This window comes from Pagrus pagrus, assembly GCF_965226575.1.
Source record: "Pagrus pagrus genome assembly, chromosome: 10".
Classification (NCBI taxonomy): domain Eukaryota; kingdom Metazoa; phylum Chordata; class Actinopteri; order Spariformes; family Sparidae; genus Pagrus; species Pagrus pagrus.
The window spans coordinates 3,677,818-3,695,244 of NC_140194.1; the positions used below are offsets into that span (position 1 = coordinate 3,677,818).

The following is a 17,427-nucleotide window of genomic DNA, read 5'->3' on the forward strand; positions in this document are numbered from 1 at the left end:
TTTATTTTCTTGGCCACTCTGAGGAACTCATGGTACATGTATTTCAATGTTATGCTACTACACACTAGTCCACAACATCTCAGAGGCAGACATCGTACTTTTTACTTGTTCATCTCCTCCCGTCCTGTCCAGTAAAAACTGTGTATCTCCTAATTTGATAATTTTGATTTTTGATTTTATGGAGCAAGAAAATTCTCCTACTTCTTCATGATACAAAGTCACAAAGCTGAAAACAAGACTGTTTTTTTATGAGCTGATGAAAAGTTGACCTGTTACAGATAGGACAGTGATGCTACAAACATGATGATAGTAAAGAGTATGATGCAGCGCTGTAGGTAAAAAATACCCAACACTAAATAAAGTTGTTAAAATTAACTGAAACTTAAACATCTACAGCAGTGAAAGCAGAGTGTTTACTTGTAGTGGAGTATTTTCACAGTGTGATATACGTACTTTCACTTAAATTGCCTACGAGGAACTTTTAAGTGTTTATGAAACATCTCATGATTCCTCTGATGATTATAAATGACCTGTAACAGTTATTAGTTATTATTAACGCGTGTGCTCAGGTCCAATCAAAATCACAGGGCACCACATGCAGAAAGGTGGTCGTCTCCCCTGCACCCTCCCTGAGTCCACCGGTACTAACTAGGTAACTAGGTACTAGGTTCTGGGTCATTGAACCAAAACAATGAGCTGAAAGATGCTGAAATGGTCTGTGTAGCTGAGGGGGGATTGCAGAGTTAAATCATTTTCTGTGTGTTCATCACGTCATTGTCATACACACAGTAATTTGGTCCATTGTTAACATGAAAATATTTATAAGAGCAGCTTTAAGTATTTTTAAAGCAAGTGATTACACAATCTCCACAGTAAACTGAACTTTGTTGTGGAGGTTATGGAGGTTATGTACTTTGTCCTCCCCTGACACACACACACAGTCGTGTTTTACTGAGGACAACAAGCTCCTCCTCCTTCAGAGAAACAGGAACCAGCTCTGTCGGTCTGAGCGGGCGGTAATGGCTGAGAGTCAGGAACTGTTCGACTGCTCCGTGTGTTTACAGTTACTGGAGGATCCGGTGACGACCACATGTGGACACAGTTACTGTATGAAGTGTGTCAACGCCTTCTGGGATAGGAATAATGACAGGGGAAGAAGGTTCAGCTGCCCTCAGTGCAGGCAGACTTTCTTCCCGAGGCCTGTCCTGAAGAGGAACACACTTCTGGCTGCTCTGATCGAGGAGCACAAGAGGAAAAACAGTCAAAATGATGCACCTGGCGACACCTTCGCTGCAGCTGGTGATGTGCAGTGTGACGTCTGCACGGGGAGAAGAAGAAAAGCTTCCATGTTCTGTCTGGTGTGTTTGGCCTCTTACTGTGAGACTCACCTGAAGCCTCACTATGAAGTGGCGCCTCTGAAAAAACACAAACTGATTCAAGCGTCCGGGAGGATCAGAGACAGCATCTGTGGCCGCCATGACAAACTTCTGGAGATTTACTGCCGCACTGATCAGCAGTTCATATGCCTGCTGTGCCTGATGGATGGGCACAAAGGTCACGACACTGTGGCCGTCGCAGAAGAAAAGTGCCACATGCAGGTAATTCAGTTCAAGTCAGTTATTGTTCATCCTTTTAATGTCAGTTAAGTTCAGAAAAAAACTCCTGGATTTGTGTTTGAACAGAAACAACTGGAGCGGACCAAAGAGGAGATAACAGAAAGAGTGGAGACTTCAGAGAGGAACATAGAGAAGCTGAGGAAGGCTGCAAACTGTATAAGAGTGAGTGTCATTCACAAACTAGATCTGTTTTTTTTATTTTAAATGTTGATACAAGATAATCAAAATGCTTAGTTTGTGGTCAACGCTGCCCACACACAGATAAGACATCCCAGACAGAAGAGAGAAACTGGATGTGGGTGTGAACTGTGTTGGGCAACAGTTGTTTCCAGCAGGGGAGTTTCCCATCTCTCTCTCTGTGGGCATCCAGTCTCAGACATATACATAAAAATAATTGCTTCACGTTCGCTGTGATGGTGTTTCTTCTCTTCCTAAATGAATAGAAAGAAGTGTGTTTATTTAAAAGTAAGAACACCTGGCTCGCTACATGCAGACTGCGTACAGACGGCAGCAGGAAAATGTACAAGACTGATACCGCTCTCATGCCTCTCTGTTAAATATGATGCTACATCCAGCAGCCTGTGACTCTCTTTGCCTGACATCGCCTTTGTCTCAGCCAACAAAGCTGCACTTGAACACACCGCAAAGACTCCTTAGCCCCTAATGCTAACGTGTTTGTATGTCGTGGTCCACCCTTATAAAGTCTTATGAAGTCGATTTGTTTGTGATCTCGAGAAATAGCCCTAAATTAACCTGTTAGTACAAGAGCATGAGCTTTATTATCTTGAGATAATGAAATAATTAACTCGTGAATTTAAGACATTCTCAGACGGCTTCCATTGACATGCATTTTAAAAGTAAACCTATGAAAGAGTCACAAAGTGTAAAGTCATAACAGGAGAAATGGTTCATGTTTCCCTTCAAGGATGCTGCGTGGGAAGCGTGTGACGACTTTGAGCGACTGTGTGCAGAACATTTACGCTTATACGTCCGCTCTTTGGAGAGGAAGTGCTCCGAGATGAGAGAGAAAGTTGGAGAAGCAGAGAAAACTGGAGTGGACTGGACCAACGGTCGGCTTGGGCGACTCCAGCGTGAAGTGCTGGAGCTGAGGAGGAGAGAGGAGCAAATCGACCAGCTGACACTCACAGAGGACCCCATTCAGTTTCTGCAGGTGATAATGTGTTTTTTATATCTATTCTCTCAGCTAAACTAAAAAAATAATGTGTTTTCTCTAGTAACATACTGTATGTGTTTGCCTCGTGCAGGGTTTCCAGGCCCTGGATGACCTCCCTGCATTCACAGACTCACGTGAAAGACCTGACACGCTGACAGTGTTTGTCACTGCACAGAAAGATAAACTGAAAAACATGTGCAACAAAGAGAAGAATGAATTATTAAGTCATCCTGAAAAAAATCTGTGTAAGTGTGACCTGTTTGGATCAATAAACATAAAACCTTTAGTCAGTATTTTCTCTATTATTGTGCAGACTGAATGTTTTTCTTTTCGTCACAGTGTCAGGAACACCAAGGCTGCGTAAGGAAATCCCATCAAGGACATACCTTCTGACCAAATATAAGAGTAAGCATGATGTTAATTCACAGTATCATCACACACATCCACGTGAGCTTCACTGGCTAAATGAGTGCTTCATCTCTCCCTGCAGACTTCAAGGTGGAGCTGGATCCCAACACAGTCGCTGCGTATCTTTGCTTGTCTGATAGAAACAGAGAGATATCGTGGAGTGCCGTGGACCAGGCTCACCCTGACCACCCTGACAGATTCACCTTCCATCACCAGGCTCTGTGCAAAATGGGCCTCGAGAGCAGCTACTACTGGGAGGTGGAGTGGGATGTTGGCGTTGTCGATTTAGCTGTGTCGTACAGAGGCATTAAAAGAAAGGGTTCAGGCAATGATTGCTCTTTCGGTCACAATAAGGTGTCCTGGAAACTAACCTGCTCCCCGTCCGGCTGCACGTTTTGGCACAATAATCTTCACAAAGGTCAAATCCCTCCGGTTCACTCCCACAGAGCAGGCGTACACCTGGATTACGCAGCAGGAACACTGGGCTTCTTCAGTGTTTCTGATGGAGGCAGGTTCGATCTGCTGCACCAGGTCCAGACCACCTTCACTGAACCGCTCTATCCTGGGTTTTCTGTTGATTTAGGCTCAACACTGAAAATATGCGACATCTAAGATCCATTTAAACATTTATGCTTAAATGTGTGTCTTTTGGTTTCACTTCTGTTTTGTTGTGCTTGCTTTTATTGTGTGAAGCTCTTTGTGCTACATTGTATCTGTATTAAATGTGCGATATAAATGACGTCTGATTGATTGATATCAGGCTGACCCACAACACAACATAGCCACCTAGTGGACAGTTTGTGTCCAACACACACCACACATTGACATGGCTCTTGCAGTGGCCAAGCATTGAAAGTTCAGACTGTCATGCCCACCAGGAATAACGTAGGCGTAAGCTTTTTACAACTTTTCATCATCAAGGTATGAGGATGAGTCTTAGTGACTGTGAAGTCTGTGGCGTTAAATCTGTAGGGCAAGTTAATTAAAGTACGAGCCATGGAAATGGGTGGAAATGGCGGCAACATCTCAACTTTGAACCAAAATGGCAAACTTCCCGTTGGACTGAGGTTATGGGTCCAAGAGTGCGTTTGTGCGTTTGGTCACGATACTTATGCGTGCCGAAATTCGTTTGTGTATGTGCATGTAGGAGGCGGAGCTTCAAGTTTGACAAAATGGCCACTGTGAACCAAAATGGCCGACTTCCTGTTGGACTGAGGGTTTCGGTGCCGAGGGGTATTTTGTGCGTCTGGTCATGATACATGTGTATATCGGAGGCAAAAGCTTTTGACAAGGTGTCATCATCAAGGTCTGAAGATGATATTTAGTGAGTGTGAAGTCTGTGGCGTTAAATCTGTAGGACTAGTGAAATAAAGTACGAGGCGTAGAAATTTAAAAAAATTCATGGGAAAAGCCATAAGGGGGCGTTAGGGGGCGCTACTGAGCTATCGTGCTGCACATGAGGGCAGTTGTAGTATCGAATTAACGTACTCATGTGTAACGAGCTACGGGCCAAATCTGGTGACCTATGACTCATGCAGCCAGTGTAGTTACATGATCCCAACGTGATTTTGAGTCAATTGATCACATGACCTGGAAGCTATTGAGCTAAAATGCTACTATTTGCTAAAAATGCTAATATTTGCTAATAAAAATTATGAAAAATTATGAAAAAATGTAAAATGTAAAAACAAGAGGCGTATCTCATGCAGCCAGTGTAGTTACATGATCCCAACATGATTTTGAGTCAATTGATCACATGACCTGGAAGCTATTGAGCTAACATGCTAATATTTACATATAAAAAATAATAAAAATTAAAAAAAAATATTTAGAGATGTAAAACGTAAAAACAAGAGGCGTATTTCATGCAGCCAGTGTAGTTACATGATCCCAACATGATTTTGAGTCAATTGATCACATGGCCTGGAAGCTATTGAGCTAAAATGCTACTATTTGCTAAAAATGCTAATATTTGCTAATAAAAATTATGAAAAATTATGAAAAAATGTAAAATGAAAAAACAAGAGGTGTATCTCATGCAGCCAGTGTAGTTACATGATTTTGAGTCAATTGATCACATGACCTGGAAGCTATTGAGCTAAAATGCTAATATTTACATATAAAAATTAATACAAAATAATAAAAATTTAAAAAAAATATTTAGAGATGTAAAACGTAAAAACAAGAGGTGTATCTCATGCAGCCAGTGTAGTTACATGATCACACACTGATTTTGAGTCAACTGATCACATGACCTGGAAGCTATTGAGCTAACATGCTAATATTTTCATATAAAAATTAATAAAAAATACCATAGGGCCTTAGGGGCTCGTGGGGAAGTAGTATCCTGAGTTTCATGTCATTCGGACGAACCAATGTGGAGATATGAACGAAATGTGCAGGAAGTTGTTATTTAATAAGTTGAGTATGTGTGCAAAGTTTGGAAGAAATCGGTGAAATTGCCTGGGAGGAGTTTGAAAAAGTAGGTTTGCGACATTTCGCGAGCTAGCGAAAAAAACCGCAGGCGGATATGGGCGTGGCCTACATCAGGAGATACAGCACAATTCACTGAACGTGTGGATATGAGGTTTTTGAATGTGCACAAAGTATGTGGGCGTTATAAGCCAAAACGCACTTTCCTTGATTATAGCGCCATCTAGTGATGGAAATTCACAACGACAACAGATTATAAAATTTTTCGCCAGGTGGGACATATATTCAAAGTTTGGAGAGTTTTGGGGGATGTTCAGGCAGTGAAAAATGCGATCATTTGGGACAAAAAATTATCACTACAAAAACAATAGGGTTGCAGGTTCCCTGCTCGGGCCCTAATATAATATAAATAAACCAGCTCTATTGTTTTTTTTCTTCCAGAGCTACTTTTGTTAAGAGTGAAGGGGGTGGCGCTTGCTTTTAGCACTGAATGTGGCGTTTTTTTGTTTTTTTTTCATTAGTAAATTACCTGTCATTCCCTGAACTCAGTGTGCAGGTCTGGGTGCTTGTCCTTCAGGTGTTTGGCTAAGTTGGAGGTGTTTCCGCCCTCAGCCATGCATGTTTTAAAACACCGTTTACACAGTGGTGCATCAGCGTTAATTGCCTCGCCTTGCTCATTTGTTTTTAAGCCAAAGTACTGCCACATCGCACTTCGCGCCCCTGGTTTGTCCACAAGTTGCAGCGTGGTGACGGTTGCAGCAGCCATTCTCCTCTCCGTGCTCCTCTCTCTCTCCCTCTCTCTCTCTCTCCCTCTCCAACGTCTCTGCTCTCTCCAAGCTTTCCTCCTGCTCCGTTTGTGGCTCCAGTCCACGCTGCTCGCTCACTGGCTAGCTGTTTCCTCCGGCTTGCTCGTGGCAAGGTCGCTGCGCTGTTGCGGGCGCTGCCGGCGGCGCTGCAAGTACCGGTCCCATCCAAATGCAATATAGTACCGTTTATAGGTCCCTTGGATTATAGGACTCTGGGAACACAGGACGCTTGGATTATAGGACTCTGGGAACATAAATGCACTCCCATCAAGGCACTCCTCCTTCAGAAAGGAAGAAAGTTACTCCACCAGTTTGTAGCAGTTTGCAGGTGCTGGGGTGCCAATCAGAGTATAAATCTGACAAGAATATATTAGTTATAAGTCAACCCTACAAAAAGGACCCGTGATATTCAGTGCATGGCCCCTTACTTAACAACCAGGAATCAGCAGGCAATAAGAAATCCCCACACAACAATTTAGCAGACCAAAACAGTGTATTTATACATTCAGTACCCCAATACAAACCTATAGTATACAATATATATCAAATACCCAAAAGTGTCTCTTCTTCTCAATAGACAAATCACTCCTCTTCAAGATCTCCCAACCGGTATTTACATCCTATTTAAATCACTAGTGCAGGCAGATCCCTCTTGTGTTTGTGTGTCGCTCAGTCGCTCACAGCAGGATGTAAATACCGGTGTGTATCTATCGCGAGTTCTCGTTGATCTTGTCTGGCGCAGCTTCCGTAGTGCGAGCGGGTGTGAGGGAGACTCGCGTGCATTCGTGAGCGTGCCTCCAGGCAAATATAGCATAGTGACTGTTCAGGCTATGAAAATGTACTAAATGACGTAGTTTTGAGTAAACTCTGGATGTCGCCACTTCAGGACACTTGGATTGCAGCGGACGAGCAGTATGGAGGAATATTACAAAGTTTTTGTGTAGTTTTATGGACCTTTTCGTCTCGGGCACCATTGACGCCCGTTATATGGATCTTTGCTGCAGGACGGTACCCCTGCGGGTCTCCAGCTGCACTTTGAGGAATAAAAAACTACACCGGATAATGACTGAATTTCGTTCTAGAGTGAACTATTCCTTTAAGTATAATTAGCTGCTTTTAGATTGAGCTAAAACACAAAAACTTCTCACTGACATCAGACAGAGGCCTTGTACCAGTTAGATTTCATAGTAAGTCGCCCTCTAGTGGAGTAAAAGTGATCATTATAAATCCCCTGTGTTTTCCTTGTTTGTCTATTTGTAATTATATGTTCTGTTGGCTGCTGTATACTTCCATTGTGGAAAAAAGAGGAATAAATTAAAAGTCAACTTGTTTCAAATCTGTGTCGAGGTTATTTCCCAGTGAGGCAATAAAAGCACAGAGCTGCACTGAGAGGAGGAGCAGCTGAGAGAGAAAACACTTCAAGTCACATGTCCTGAAATGAAAGTGAAAGTTTGAGTGACAGCAGAGCTGCAGTCCAGACGAGTCTCTGTGTTTCTCTCTGAACAAAACTTTGTCAACACAACAGCAGAGTCTCTGACAAACACTGGTGAGTACACGGACAATTTCAACATGTACATTTAGTCAGAACTGCAAAACAGGTCAAAGTCAAACCACAGTGACTGAACTCTGGATACAGTTAGATAGGATACAGTCACAGCTAGCTTTAGCTTAAGCTAATTTACCCACTTTGACTGATCTGTCTCCTGATATTAAAACATCGTGCTTGATACCTGATATTAATTGAGTTTGTTATACCACATACCTTTACTGTAAAGCACAGCAGCTCAATCCAACCATAACAAACACAAACACAGATAAACTAGTCTGCTAAAGGCTAACTAGCCTAGCTCAGAGCACAGAGTCTGACGTTATCTGACAGTGTATTTTATTGCTGATAAAGGCACAAAATGGCTGTTTTACAACTTATATAGCTGTTAAACATTTAAGTAAGAAACCTGAACTTATAACCCTGTCCTTTCAACTTTACTGTTTCTGCTCTGTGTCTTTGTACAGCTGATAATATTTACTGCGTTTCAGAAACCGGTATTACCTGTAACACAAAACCTGAGCTGTACTCAGACGGGAAGTTGCACTCAGAGGTGTATCCAGGGCACATTTTTACCCAACAGAGCTCATCATGACTCCTTATATTACAGGAGAAATAGTTGATGAAACACTTAATCAAGAGATATCTAATTACAGTTTTCTTTTTCTCACTTTTTATCCTCAGACTGTAAACATGTCAGCTGCCAGCTGTCTACTGACTGAAGATCAGTTTCTGTGCTCCATCTGTCTGGATGTGTTCACTGATCCAGTCACCACACCATGTGGACACAACTTCTGTAAAACCTGCATCACTATACACTGGGATAAAAATGTCCCGTGTCAGTGTCCCAACTGTAAAAAGGTTTTCAACACCAGACCTGAGCTGCAGGTCAACACGTTCATCTCTGAGATTGCTGCTCAGTTCAGACAGTCAGCTCGACAGAAAGCCAGCAGCAGCAGCTCAGAGCAACAAGTTTCCAAACCAGGAGAAGTTCCCTGTGACGTCTGCACTGGAACCAAACTGAAGGCCCTGAAGTCCTGCCTGGTGTGTCTGGCCTCCTACTGTGAGACTCACCTGGAGCCTCATCTGACAGCCAAACAGCTGAAAAGACATCAGCTGATCGACCCTGTGGAGAACCTGGAAGACAGGATGTGTACGAAGCACGATAAACTGCTGGAGCTGTTCTGTAAGACCGACCAGATGTGTGTCTGCACGCTCTGCACCTATTCAGACCACAAGACACATGATGTTGTTCCTCTGAAAGAAGAATATGAAGGAAAGAAGGCCGAGCTGGGGAAGAGAGACGCTGAAATTCAGCAGATGATCCAGAAGAGACGACTGAAGATTCAGGAGATGAAGCGCTCAGTGGAGCTCAGTGAGAAAGATGCAGACAGAGAGATAGCAGCTGGTGTTCAGGTCTTCACCGCTCTGAAGGAGTCTGTTGAGAGAAGCCAGGCCGAGCTCATCGACACCATCAAAGAGAAGCAGAGAGAGACAGAGAAACAGGCTGAAGGCTTCATCAGAGAGCTGGAACAGGAAATCTCTGAGCTGGAGAAGAGAAGCTCTGAGGTGAAGAAGCTCTCAAGTTCAAAAGAGGAACTCAGCGTCTTCTTCCAAAGCTTCCCATCACTGAACGCTGCTCCACCCACCAAGGACTGGACAGGAGTCAGCGTCCGTCCACCTTCATATGAGGGGACTGTGAGGAGAGCTGTGAATCAGCTGGAGGAGACGCTCAGTAAACAGATGAAGAAGCTGCTTGAGCTGAAGAGGGTCCAGCAGTATGCAGTGGATGTGACACTCGATCTTGATACAGCACATCCCAACCTCATCCTGTCTGATGATGGAAAACAAGTTAAACTTGGTGATGTAAAGAAGAATCTCCCAGACAACCCAGAGAGATTTGATACTTGTGGTTATGTCTTAGCAAAGCAGAGTTTCTCTTCAGGAAGATTTTATTATGAGGTTCAAGTTAAAGAGAAGACTAAGTGGACTTTAGGAGTGGCCAGAGAGTCGAGTGACAGGAAGGGAATACTCACACTGACTCCTCAGAATGGTTACTGGACGATATGTTTGAGGAATAAAAATGAGTACAAAGCTAATGCTGGCCCTTCCGTCCGTCTCTCCCTGAAGTGTCAGCCTGAGAAGGTGGGGGTGTTTGTGGATTATGAGGAGGGTCTGGTCTCCTTTTATGACGTTGATGCTGCAGCTCTTATCTACTCCTTAACTGGCTGCTGCTTCACTCAGAAACTCTACCCATTCTTCAGTCCTGGTGGTAAAAACTTTGCCCCTCTGATCATCTCTCCTGTCAATTACACTGAGTAGAACAAACATTTGATTTTCTACAGAAAGAGTCACATCATTTAATGTAATAAATGTATATTCACTGATTATATTTTGTTTGTACATTGTTGTTGTTTTTTCAGATTCTGATGAAGCATTTTTCTCCGTCTTTGTTCCCTGTGTCACAGTATCACTCTGATTGATTTGATGTAATGAACTTTCTTTTTGCTAAGAACTGTTAAATCATCAGAAACAAAGTATTCAAAAATAATCAGCATTTTCTTGTTCCTTAAATATTTGAGTGACAGATTCAAACCTTTTCATGCTCTGATCATTGTATATAGAAGAAGTGTTGCATACTGGCACAAATTGCTGAAGAACATTTTATGGATAAGACAAATGTCATTTAATTTTCTCTCATTTTGTTTTTAAAATGATGAAAAGTTAAATAAAGATTTTTTTCTGCCTCCAATCAGGTGTTTTTCATTGTTTTCAGCAGCTGATGTTTCTAATGACGACCAAATCATGTGATTAAAAACACCATCAGCTGTTCTCAGATCAGATCACATTAGAGAGCGGTTGTAGTGTAAGATGATGTTGTGTTATTGAAGGTTTGAGCAGCTGATATGAACTAAACCTGTCCAACTGGTTTGTAGAGAATAAGTGAGATGTGAGGTCGCCCTCTAGTGGAGTTAATAACAAACTGAAGCCTGTGGCTACATGAGGACCTGCTCTTAATAAAGACCTACACAGTCTGATGGTGAAGCAGATTACGTGAAGGCAGGAGAACAATGAAATCTAACTGGTACAAGTACTCTGTCTGATGTCAGCGACAAGTTCTTGTTGTTCGGAGAAAAGCTGCTCAACACTTTGGAGAACAGCAGTGAAGAGCAGAGGGATTAGTTGCTGTGATGGATCACAGACTGTTTAGTGTTTGGATCAGATACACACTGAAATGTTACAGTCAGAGACAGGAAGTAACTAAGTACATTTACTCACATTACAAAAGCACAAAACTTAACTTGCCGTACGTTTCTGTGTCTGGAGGCTGTTTGACTTTTCCACCACTGTGAGAGGAAATATTGTACTTTTAGACTAGTGGTGTCAAATGTTAAGACTTTTGGCTAAAGGGTTCAAGATTTAAATTTTAAATTTTAGCACTGGCCAAATTACGCTGAATTTAATATTGCACAATTATGAATGATTGCCAACAGGACACTGCCTCACACGGGGCACCATATGTAGTGCACCATGCAACATTAACAGGGAGTCTTAGGTTAAATTTGGCGATCAATATTACACAGACTTTATTTGTTGTACTTATCTCCCAAGTGAGTAAGAAGAAATACAGGCTGCTGACATGTGAAAAGGTTAGACTGTATACTGTTTGGAACAGATACACACTGAAATGTTACAGTCAGAGACAGGAAGTAACTAAGTACATTTACTCACATCACAAAAGCACAAAACGTAACTTGCCGTACGTCTCTGTTTCTGGAGGCTGTTCTCAAGAAATAAACTCAAATCATTGTTGTTGAGTAATCTTGTAATTCAAAACTATTTTTTCATTTTACCAAATATTACATACATTTTCTACATAATCTACAAAATCTCTGCCCATTAAGGGACGTCGTGTAATCCATCATGTTGTCTGATGACATGACCCCGAACAAACCTGAAGATGTAAGCTTTCCAATCCACAGTGTAATAAATGTTGTGAAATGAACTTGGTGGTGTCACGATTCTGTTTGTGTTTCTGTGATTTCCTGTTTTATTTTGAAGTTTTGCCCTCTTGTGTCGTGTGTTGCTCTTCATTTACTCACTCTTTGTGAATTTCCTGCCCCTTTTTCTGTGTTCACCTCATTGAGCGATCCCTAACAACTGGGTGATGCAGGCTGATCTGGTCCTGGTCCTGGTCCTGGTCTTGATCTGAGTAACTGGGTGACAGAGATAGGGACTGGCTGTCAGAACTTTCAATAACTTCATCCTGGTCCTCAAAGCTTAGATAATCATCTCTGGTGATGTAGAATCGCAGCTATTGTAGTTTGACAGTGTCATATATGGTGCCAACTGAAACATCATCAGAAAAAGAGTTTTGTTTAAAGTCCCATACATCAGATGTGAAGTCTGATTCATGGCCTTTACTTGAAACACCTTTAGGGAAGAAAAAGACTCTTCCCCTCTTTCGGGACGTCATTAAATCCAGCATTGATGTCCATAATAACCTTTCTAGTAGCTCCTCCTTGTTTTGCTCGATCCTGTTTGGTTCAGTGTTTTTCTTGGTGTATCCATCATATCTCAGTGGTCCGTGTAGTTAGCCTCCGTCTGGAATCGGGTTTAGATGTTTGAGGCTCCTCTCCACTTTGTGTGGATTCCTTTCTCAGCCAAAGCTTAATCGTAGTCGTCATTTTCATTTAGTCAAAAATGATTTTCATACGTCCAATACTTAACGCTCAGGCCACATGAAAGTGTCACTGCTTCTCAGCAACAGTTGGCCTTATTTGCAACGGTTCCTCAAAAGCATCACGTCTTATAATTACACACAATGTCTTTTCTCTCACAGGAGTTTTTAGCACACATATAAGCATGGTGATATTTGAGAAGACGTGAGCAGATGAGTCCATATTGTAGCCACATTTAGCACAGTATTAAACGTTGACTTTAAGCAAACATTAAAAAGCTACAACCTTACAACCTTAGCTCTGCAAGCCTAAACTGCAGCCACTTATTATTACTGACTGTATTTGCTGTACAATGAACAATAACGTCGATGTCAGTGAGCGTTTACTACTTAACCGTTGCTAACCTCAGCACATAGACGGCACCGTAAATGAATTAAAACAGGTTGAGCATTTAGCAACAAAGTTATAGCTAACAACAAAGTAGCATTATACTCTGAGGGAACATTGGCACGTTATTTCATGTTGATTTTGAGGCTCTGCATCTTGACTAGCCTGGAAATAGTTGTAAACATTCCCGTTAGTAAAGTTGAGTGAATACAGCATGTTGTTCCAGCAACAGCAACAATAGCATCTCACAGTTTTAGCTAGCCTCATGTCCTCTAGTGGCTGGTTGGTGACTTGCATTAGGTCGCCAATGAGTTAACGATACTGATACGATACACATATCGATTAAGTATGCCGCTGCGTCACTTCAAAAAACTCACCTTTAACGTTACACTCCAAGGATGTAGTAATGGCAGAGACCGGATGCAGAGCTGTCAGTCGCTCCACTAACTGGACTTGAGGGACCAGAAGAGTTGACTTTATTCGCCACATTTAGACTTTATTCTTCAAGTAAATAATGAAAAGAAAAACAACTTCCTCCTCTCATTTCCCCTCATCCCTGGCCCTAATACTCTTCTGTTATACTTCCATTGCAGAAAAAAGAGGAATAAACTAAAAGTCAACTTCTTTCAAATGTGTGTCGAGGTTATTTCACAGTGAGGCAATAAAAGCACAGAGCTGCACTGAGAGGAGGAGCAGCTGAGAGAGAAAACACTTCAAGTCACATGTCCTGAAATGAAAGTGAAAGTTTGAGTGACAGCAGAGCTGCAGTCCAGACGAGTCTCTGTTTCTCTCTGAAGAAAGCTTTGTCAACACAACAGCAGAGTCTCTGACAAACACTGGTGAGTACACGGACAATTTCAACATGTCCATTTAGTCAGAACTACAAAACAGGTCAAAGTCAAACCACAGTGACTGAACTCTGGATACAGTTAGATAGGATACAGTCACAGCTAGCTTTAGCTTAAGCTAATTTACCCACTGATCTGTCTCCTGATATTAAAACATCGTGCTTGGTACCTGATATTAATTGAGTTTGTTATACCACATACCTTTACTGTAAAGCACAGCAGCTCAATCCAACCATAACAAACACAAACACAGATAAACTAGTCTGCTAAAGGCTAACTAGCCTAGCTCAGAGCACAGAGCCTGATGTTATCTGACAGTGTGTTTTATTGCTGATAAAGGCACAAAATGGCTGTTTTACAACTTATATAGCTGTAAAACACTTAAGTAAGAAGTCTGAACTTATAACCCTGTCCTTTCAACTTTACTGTTTCTGCTCTGTGTCTTTGTACAGCTGATAATATTTACTGCGTTTCAGAAACCGGTATTACCTGTAACACAACACCTGAGCTGTACTCAGACAGGAAGTTGCACTCAGAGGTGAATCCAGGGCACATTTTTACCCAACAGAGCTCATAATGACTCCTTATATTACAGGAGTAATAGTTAATTGAACACTTAATCAAGAGATATCTAATTACAGTTTCTTTTTCTCACTTTTCATCCTCAGACTGTAAACATGTCTGCTGCCAGCTGTCTGCTGACTGAAGATCAGTTTCTGTGCTCCATCTGTCTGGATGTGTTCACTGATCCAGTCGCCATACCATGTGGACACAACTTCTGTAAAACCTGCATCACTATACACTGGGATAAAAATGTCCCGTGTCAGTGTCCCAACTGTAAAAAGGTTTTTAACACCAGACCTGAACTGCAGGTCAACACGTTCATCTCTGAGATGGCTGCTCAGTTCAGACAGTCAGCTCAACAGAAAGCCAGCAGCAGCAGCTCAGAGCAACAAGTTTCCAAACCAGGAGAAGTTCCCTGTGACGTCTGCACTGGAACCAAACTGAAGGCCCTGAAGTCCTGCCTGGTGTGTCTGGTCTCCTACTGTGAGACTCACCTGGAGCCTCATCTGACAAAGTCAGGCCTGAAAAGACATCAGCTGATCGACCCTGTGGAGAACCTGGAAGGCAGGATGTGTACGAAGCACGATAAACTGCTGGAGCTGTTCTGTAAGACCGACCAGATGTGTGTCTGCACGCTCTGCACCTATTCAGACCACAAGACACATGATGTTGTTCCTCTGAAAGAAGAATATGAAGGAAAAAAGGCCGAGCTGGGGAAGAGAGACGCTGAAATTCAGCAGATGATCCAAAAGAGACGACTGAAGATTGAGGAGATGAAGCGCTCAGTGGAGCTCAGTAAGACAGATGCAGACAGAGAGATATCAGCTGGTGTTCAGGTCTTCACCGCTCTGAAGGAGTCTGTTGAGAGAAGCCTGGCCGAGCTCATCGACACCATCAAAGAGAAGCAGAGAGAGACAGAGGAACAGGCTGAAGGCTTCATCAGAGAGCTGGAACAGGAAATCTCTGAGCTGGAGAAGAGAAGCTCTGAGGTGAAGAAGCTCTCAAGTTCTAAAGAGGACCTCATCTTCAACTTCCAAAGCTTCCCATCACTGAACGCTGCTCCACCCACCAAGGACTGGACGGGAGTCAGCATCCGTCCACCGTCATATGAGGGGACTGTGAGGAGAGCTGTGAATCAGCTGGAGGAGACGCTCAGTAAACAGATGAAGACGCTGCCTGAGCTGAAGAGGGTCCAGCAGTATGCAGTGGATGTGACACTCGATCCTGATACAGCACATCCCAACCTCATCCTGTCTGATGATGGAAAACAAGTAAACTGTGGTGATGTAAAGAAGAAACTTCCAGACAAACCAGAGAGATTTGATACTTGTCCTAATGTCTTAGCAAAGCAGAGTTTCTCTTCAGGAAGATTTTATTATGAGGTTCAAGTTAAAGAGAAGACTGAGTGGGATTTAGGAGTGGCCAGAGAGTCGATCAACAGGAAAGGAAACATCACACTGACTCCTCAGAATGGTAACTGGACGATATGGTTGAGGAATAAAAACGAGTACAAAGCTTGCGCTGGCCCTTCAGTCTGTCTCTCTCTGAAGTGTCAGCCTGAGAAGGTGGGGGTGTTTGTGGATTATGAGGAGGGTCTGGTCTCCTTTTATGACGTTGATGCTGCAGCTCTTATCTACTCCTTTACTGGCTGCTGCTTCACTCAGAAACTCTACCCATACTTCAGTCCATGTGTTAATGATGGTGGTAAAAACTCTGCCCCTCTGATCATCTCTCCTGTCAATCACACTGAGTAGAACAAACATTTGACTTTCTACAGAAAGATTCACATCATTTAATGTAATAAATGTATATTTACTGATTATATTTGGTTTGTACATTGTTGTTTTTTCAGATTCTGATGAAGCATTTTTTCAGTGTTTTTGTTTAATGTGTCACAGTATCACTCTGATTGATTTGATGTAATGAACTCAATTTATTTAAGAACTGTTAAATCATCAGAAACAAAGTATTCAAAATAATAATCATTTTCTGTTCCTTAAATATTTGGGTGCCAAATTCAAACCTTTTCATGGTCTGATCATTGTACATATAAGAAGTGCTGCATACTGGCACAAATTGCTGAAGAACATTTTATGAATAAGACAAATGTCATTTAATTTTCTCTCATTTTGTTTTTAAAATGATGAAAAGTAAAATAAAGATGTTTTTCTGCCTTTAACCACAAATGTGTTTTTCATTGTTTTCAGCAGCTGATGTTTCTAATGACGACCAAATCATGTGATTAAAAACACTATCAGCTGTTCTCAGATCAGATCATATTAGAGAGAGGTTGTAGTGTCAGATGATGGTGGATAGTTGTGGGGTCTATAAAAGTAGAACAGAAGTAAATGTTATGAAATGAACTTTTTGGTGTCACGATTCTGTTTGTGTTTCTGTGATTTCCTGTTTTATTTTGAAGTTTTGCCCTCTTGTGTTGTGCGTTGCTCTTCAGTTCCTCCCTTTGTGTGAATTTCCTGCCCTTTTTCTGTGTTCAGCTGTGTCTTGTTTGTCAGCCAGCACTGTGTGTATATAGTCTGTGTGCTCCCTGATGTCTTTGTCAGTTCGTCCTGTGTTTCCTCTGAACCCGTTCCCGTGTCTTCCACTATCTTCCCGTGTCATGTTTCTGTTTTTTTGTTCCTCTTGTTTCTCTTGAGTTGTACTTTGCTCCTCTTGGTTGATACTTTGTTTTAGCTTTTGTGTTTCTACTTTGTATTTTGGGGATTTACGCCTCTTGGTTGTTTTTGGATTCTTGGTTTACTCAGCTTTTTGTGAAATAAAGCTCGCCTTTTGTTCTTAATCCTGCCTGCCTCCCTGGTGTTTTGTATTTGGGTCCTCACCTTTTTAACGTTTTGGTTTAAAATTAATTGGAAAATGATATTCTTAGCTCTGTCACTTGAATGTTAGGGTGATACATGAGACAATAAACATTCAGTATAATGTTGACTAATGATCACAAAGCTCAA

General features: G+C 42.0%; 2 protein-coding genes across 2 annotated transcripts; both read left to right on the plus strand.

The window, feature by feature from the left end:
* Positions 1 to 1,019: 1,019 nt before the first annotated feature.
* Positions 1,020 to 3,928, plus strand: LOC311264148 (E3 ubiquitin/ISG15 ligase TRIM25-like; the record flags this gene model as incomplete). The annotated part of the gene is made up of 6 exons (XM_084364763.1): positions 1,020 to 1,598; positions 1,683 to 1,778; positions 2,542 to 2,787; positions 2,882 to 3,035; positions 3,130 to 3,195; positions 3,281 to 3,928. The coding sequence occupies 6 exons, from the start codon at positions 1,020 to 1,022 to the stop codon at positions 3,808 to 3,810; spliced, it is 1,671 nt and encodes a 556-aa protein (XP_084220889.1). The 3' UTR covers positions 3,811 to 3,928.
* A 3,756-nt stretch (positions 3,929 to 7,684) lies between these two features.
* On the plus strand, positions 7,685 to 16,448 carry LOC311263200 (uncharacterized protein). Its single transcript, XM_084363120.1, has 4 exons — positions 7,685 to 7,983; positions 8,668 to 10,301; positions 14,330 to 14,438; positions 14,569 to 16,448. The coding sequence occupies exons 2-4, from the start codon at positions 8,677 to 8,679 to the stop codon at positions 16,216 to 16,218; spliced, it is 3,384 nt and encodes a 1,127-aa protein (XP_084219246.1). The 5' UTR covers positions 7,685 to 7,983; positions 8,668 to 8,676; the 3' UTR covers positions 16,219 to 16,448.
* The last annotated feature ends 979 nt before the right edge of the window (positions 16,449 to 17,427 follow it).

Bases quoted from the DNA above. Each gene is read 5' to 3' on its own strand.
- LOC311263200 (XM_084363120.1), top strand. From the start codon at position 8,677: ATGTCAGCTGCCAGCTGTCTACTGACTGAAGATCAGTTTCTGTGCTCC. The intron at 10,302-14,329 runs GTAGAACAAACA...CAACTTTACTGT, and splicing joins TCTCCTGTCAATTACACTGA to TTCTGCTCTGTGTCTTTGTA. The intron at 14,439-14,568 runs GTGAATCCAGGG...TTTCATCCTCAG, and splicing joins ACAGGAAGTTGCACTCAGAG to ACTGTAAACATGTCTGCTGC.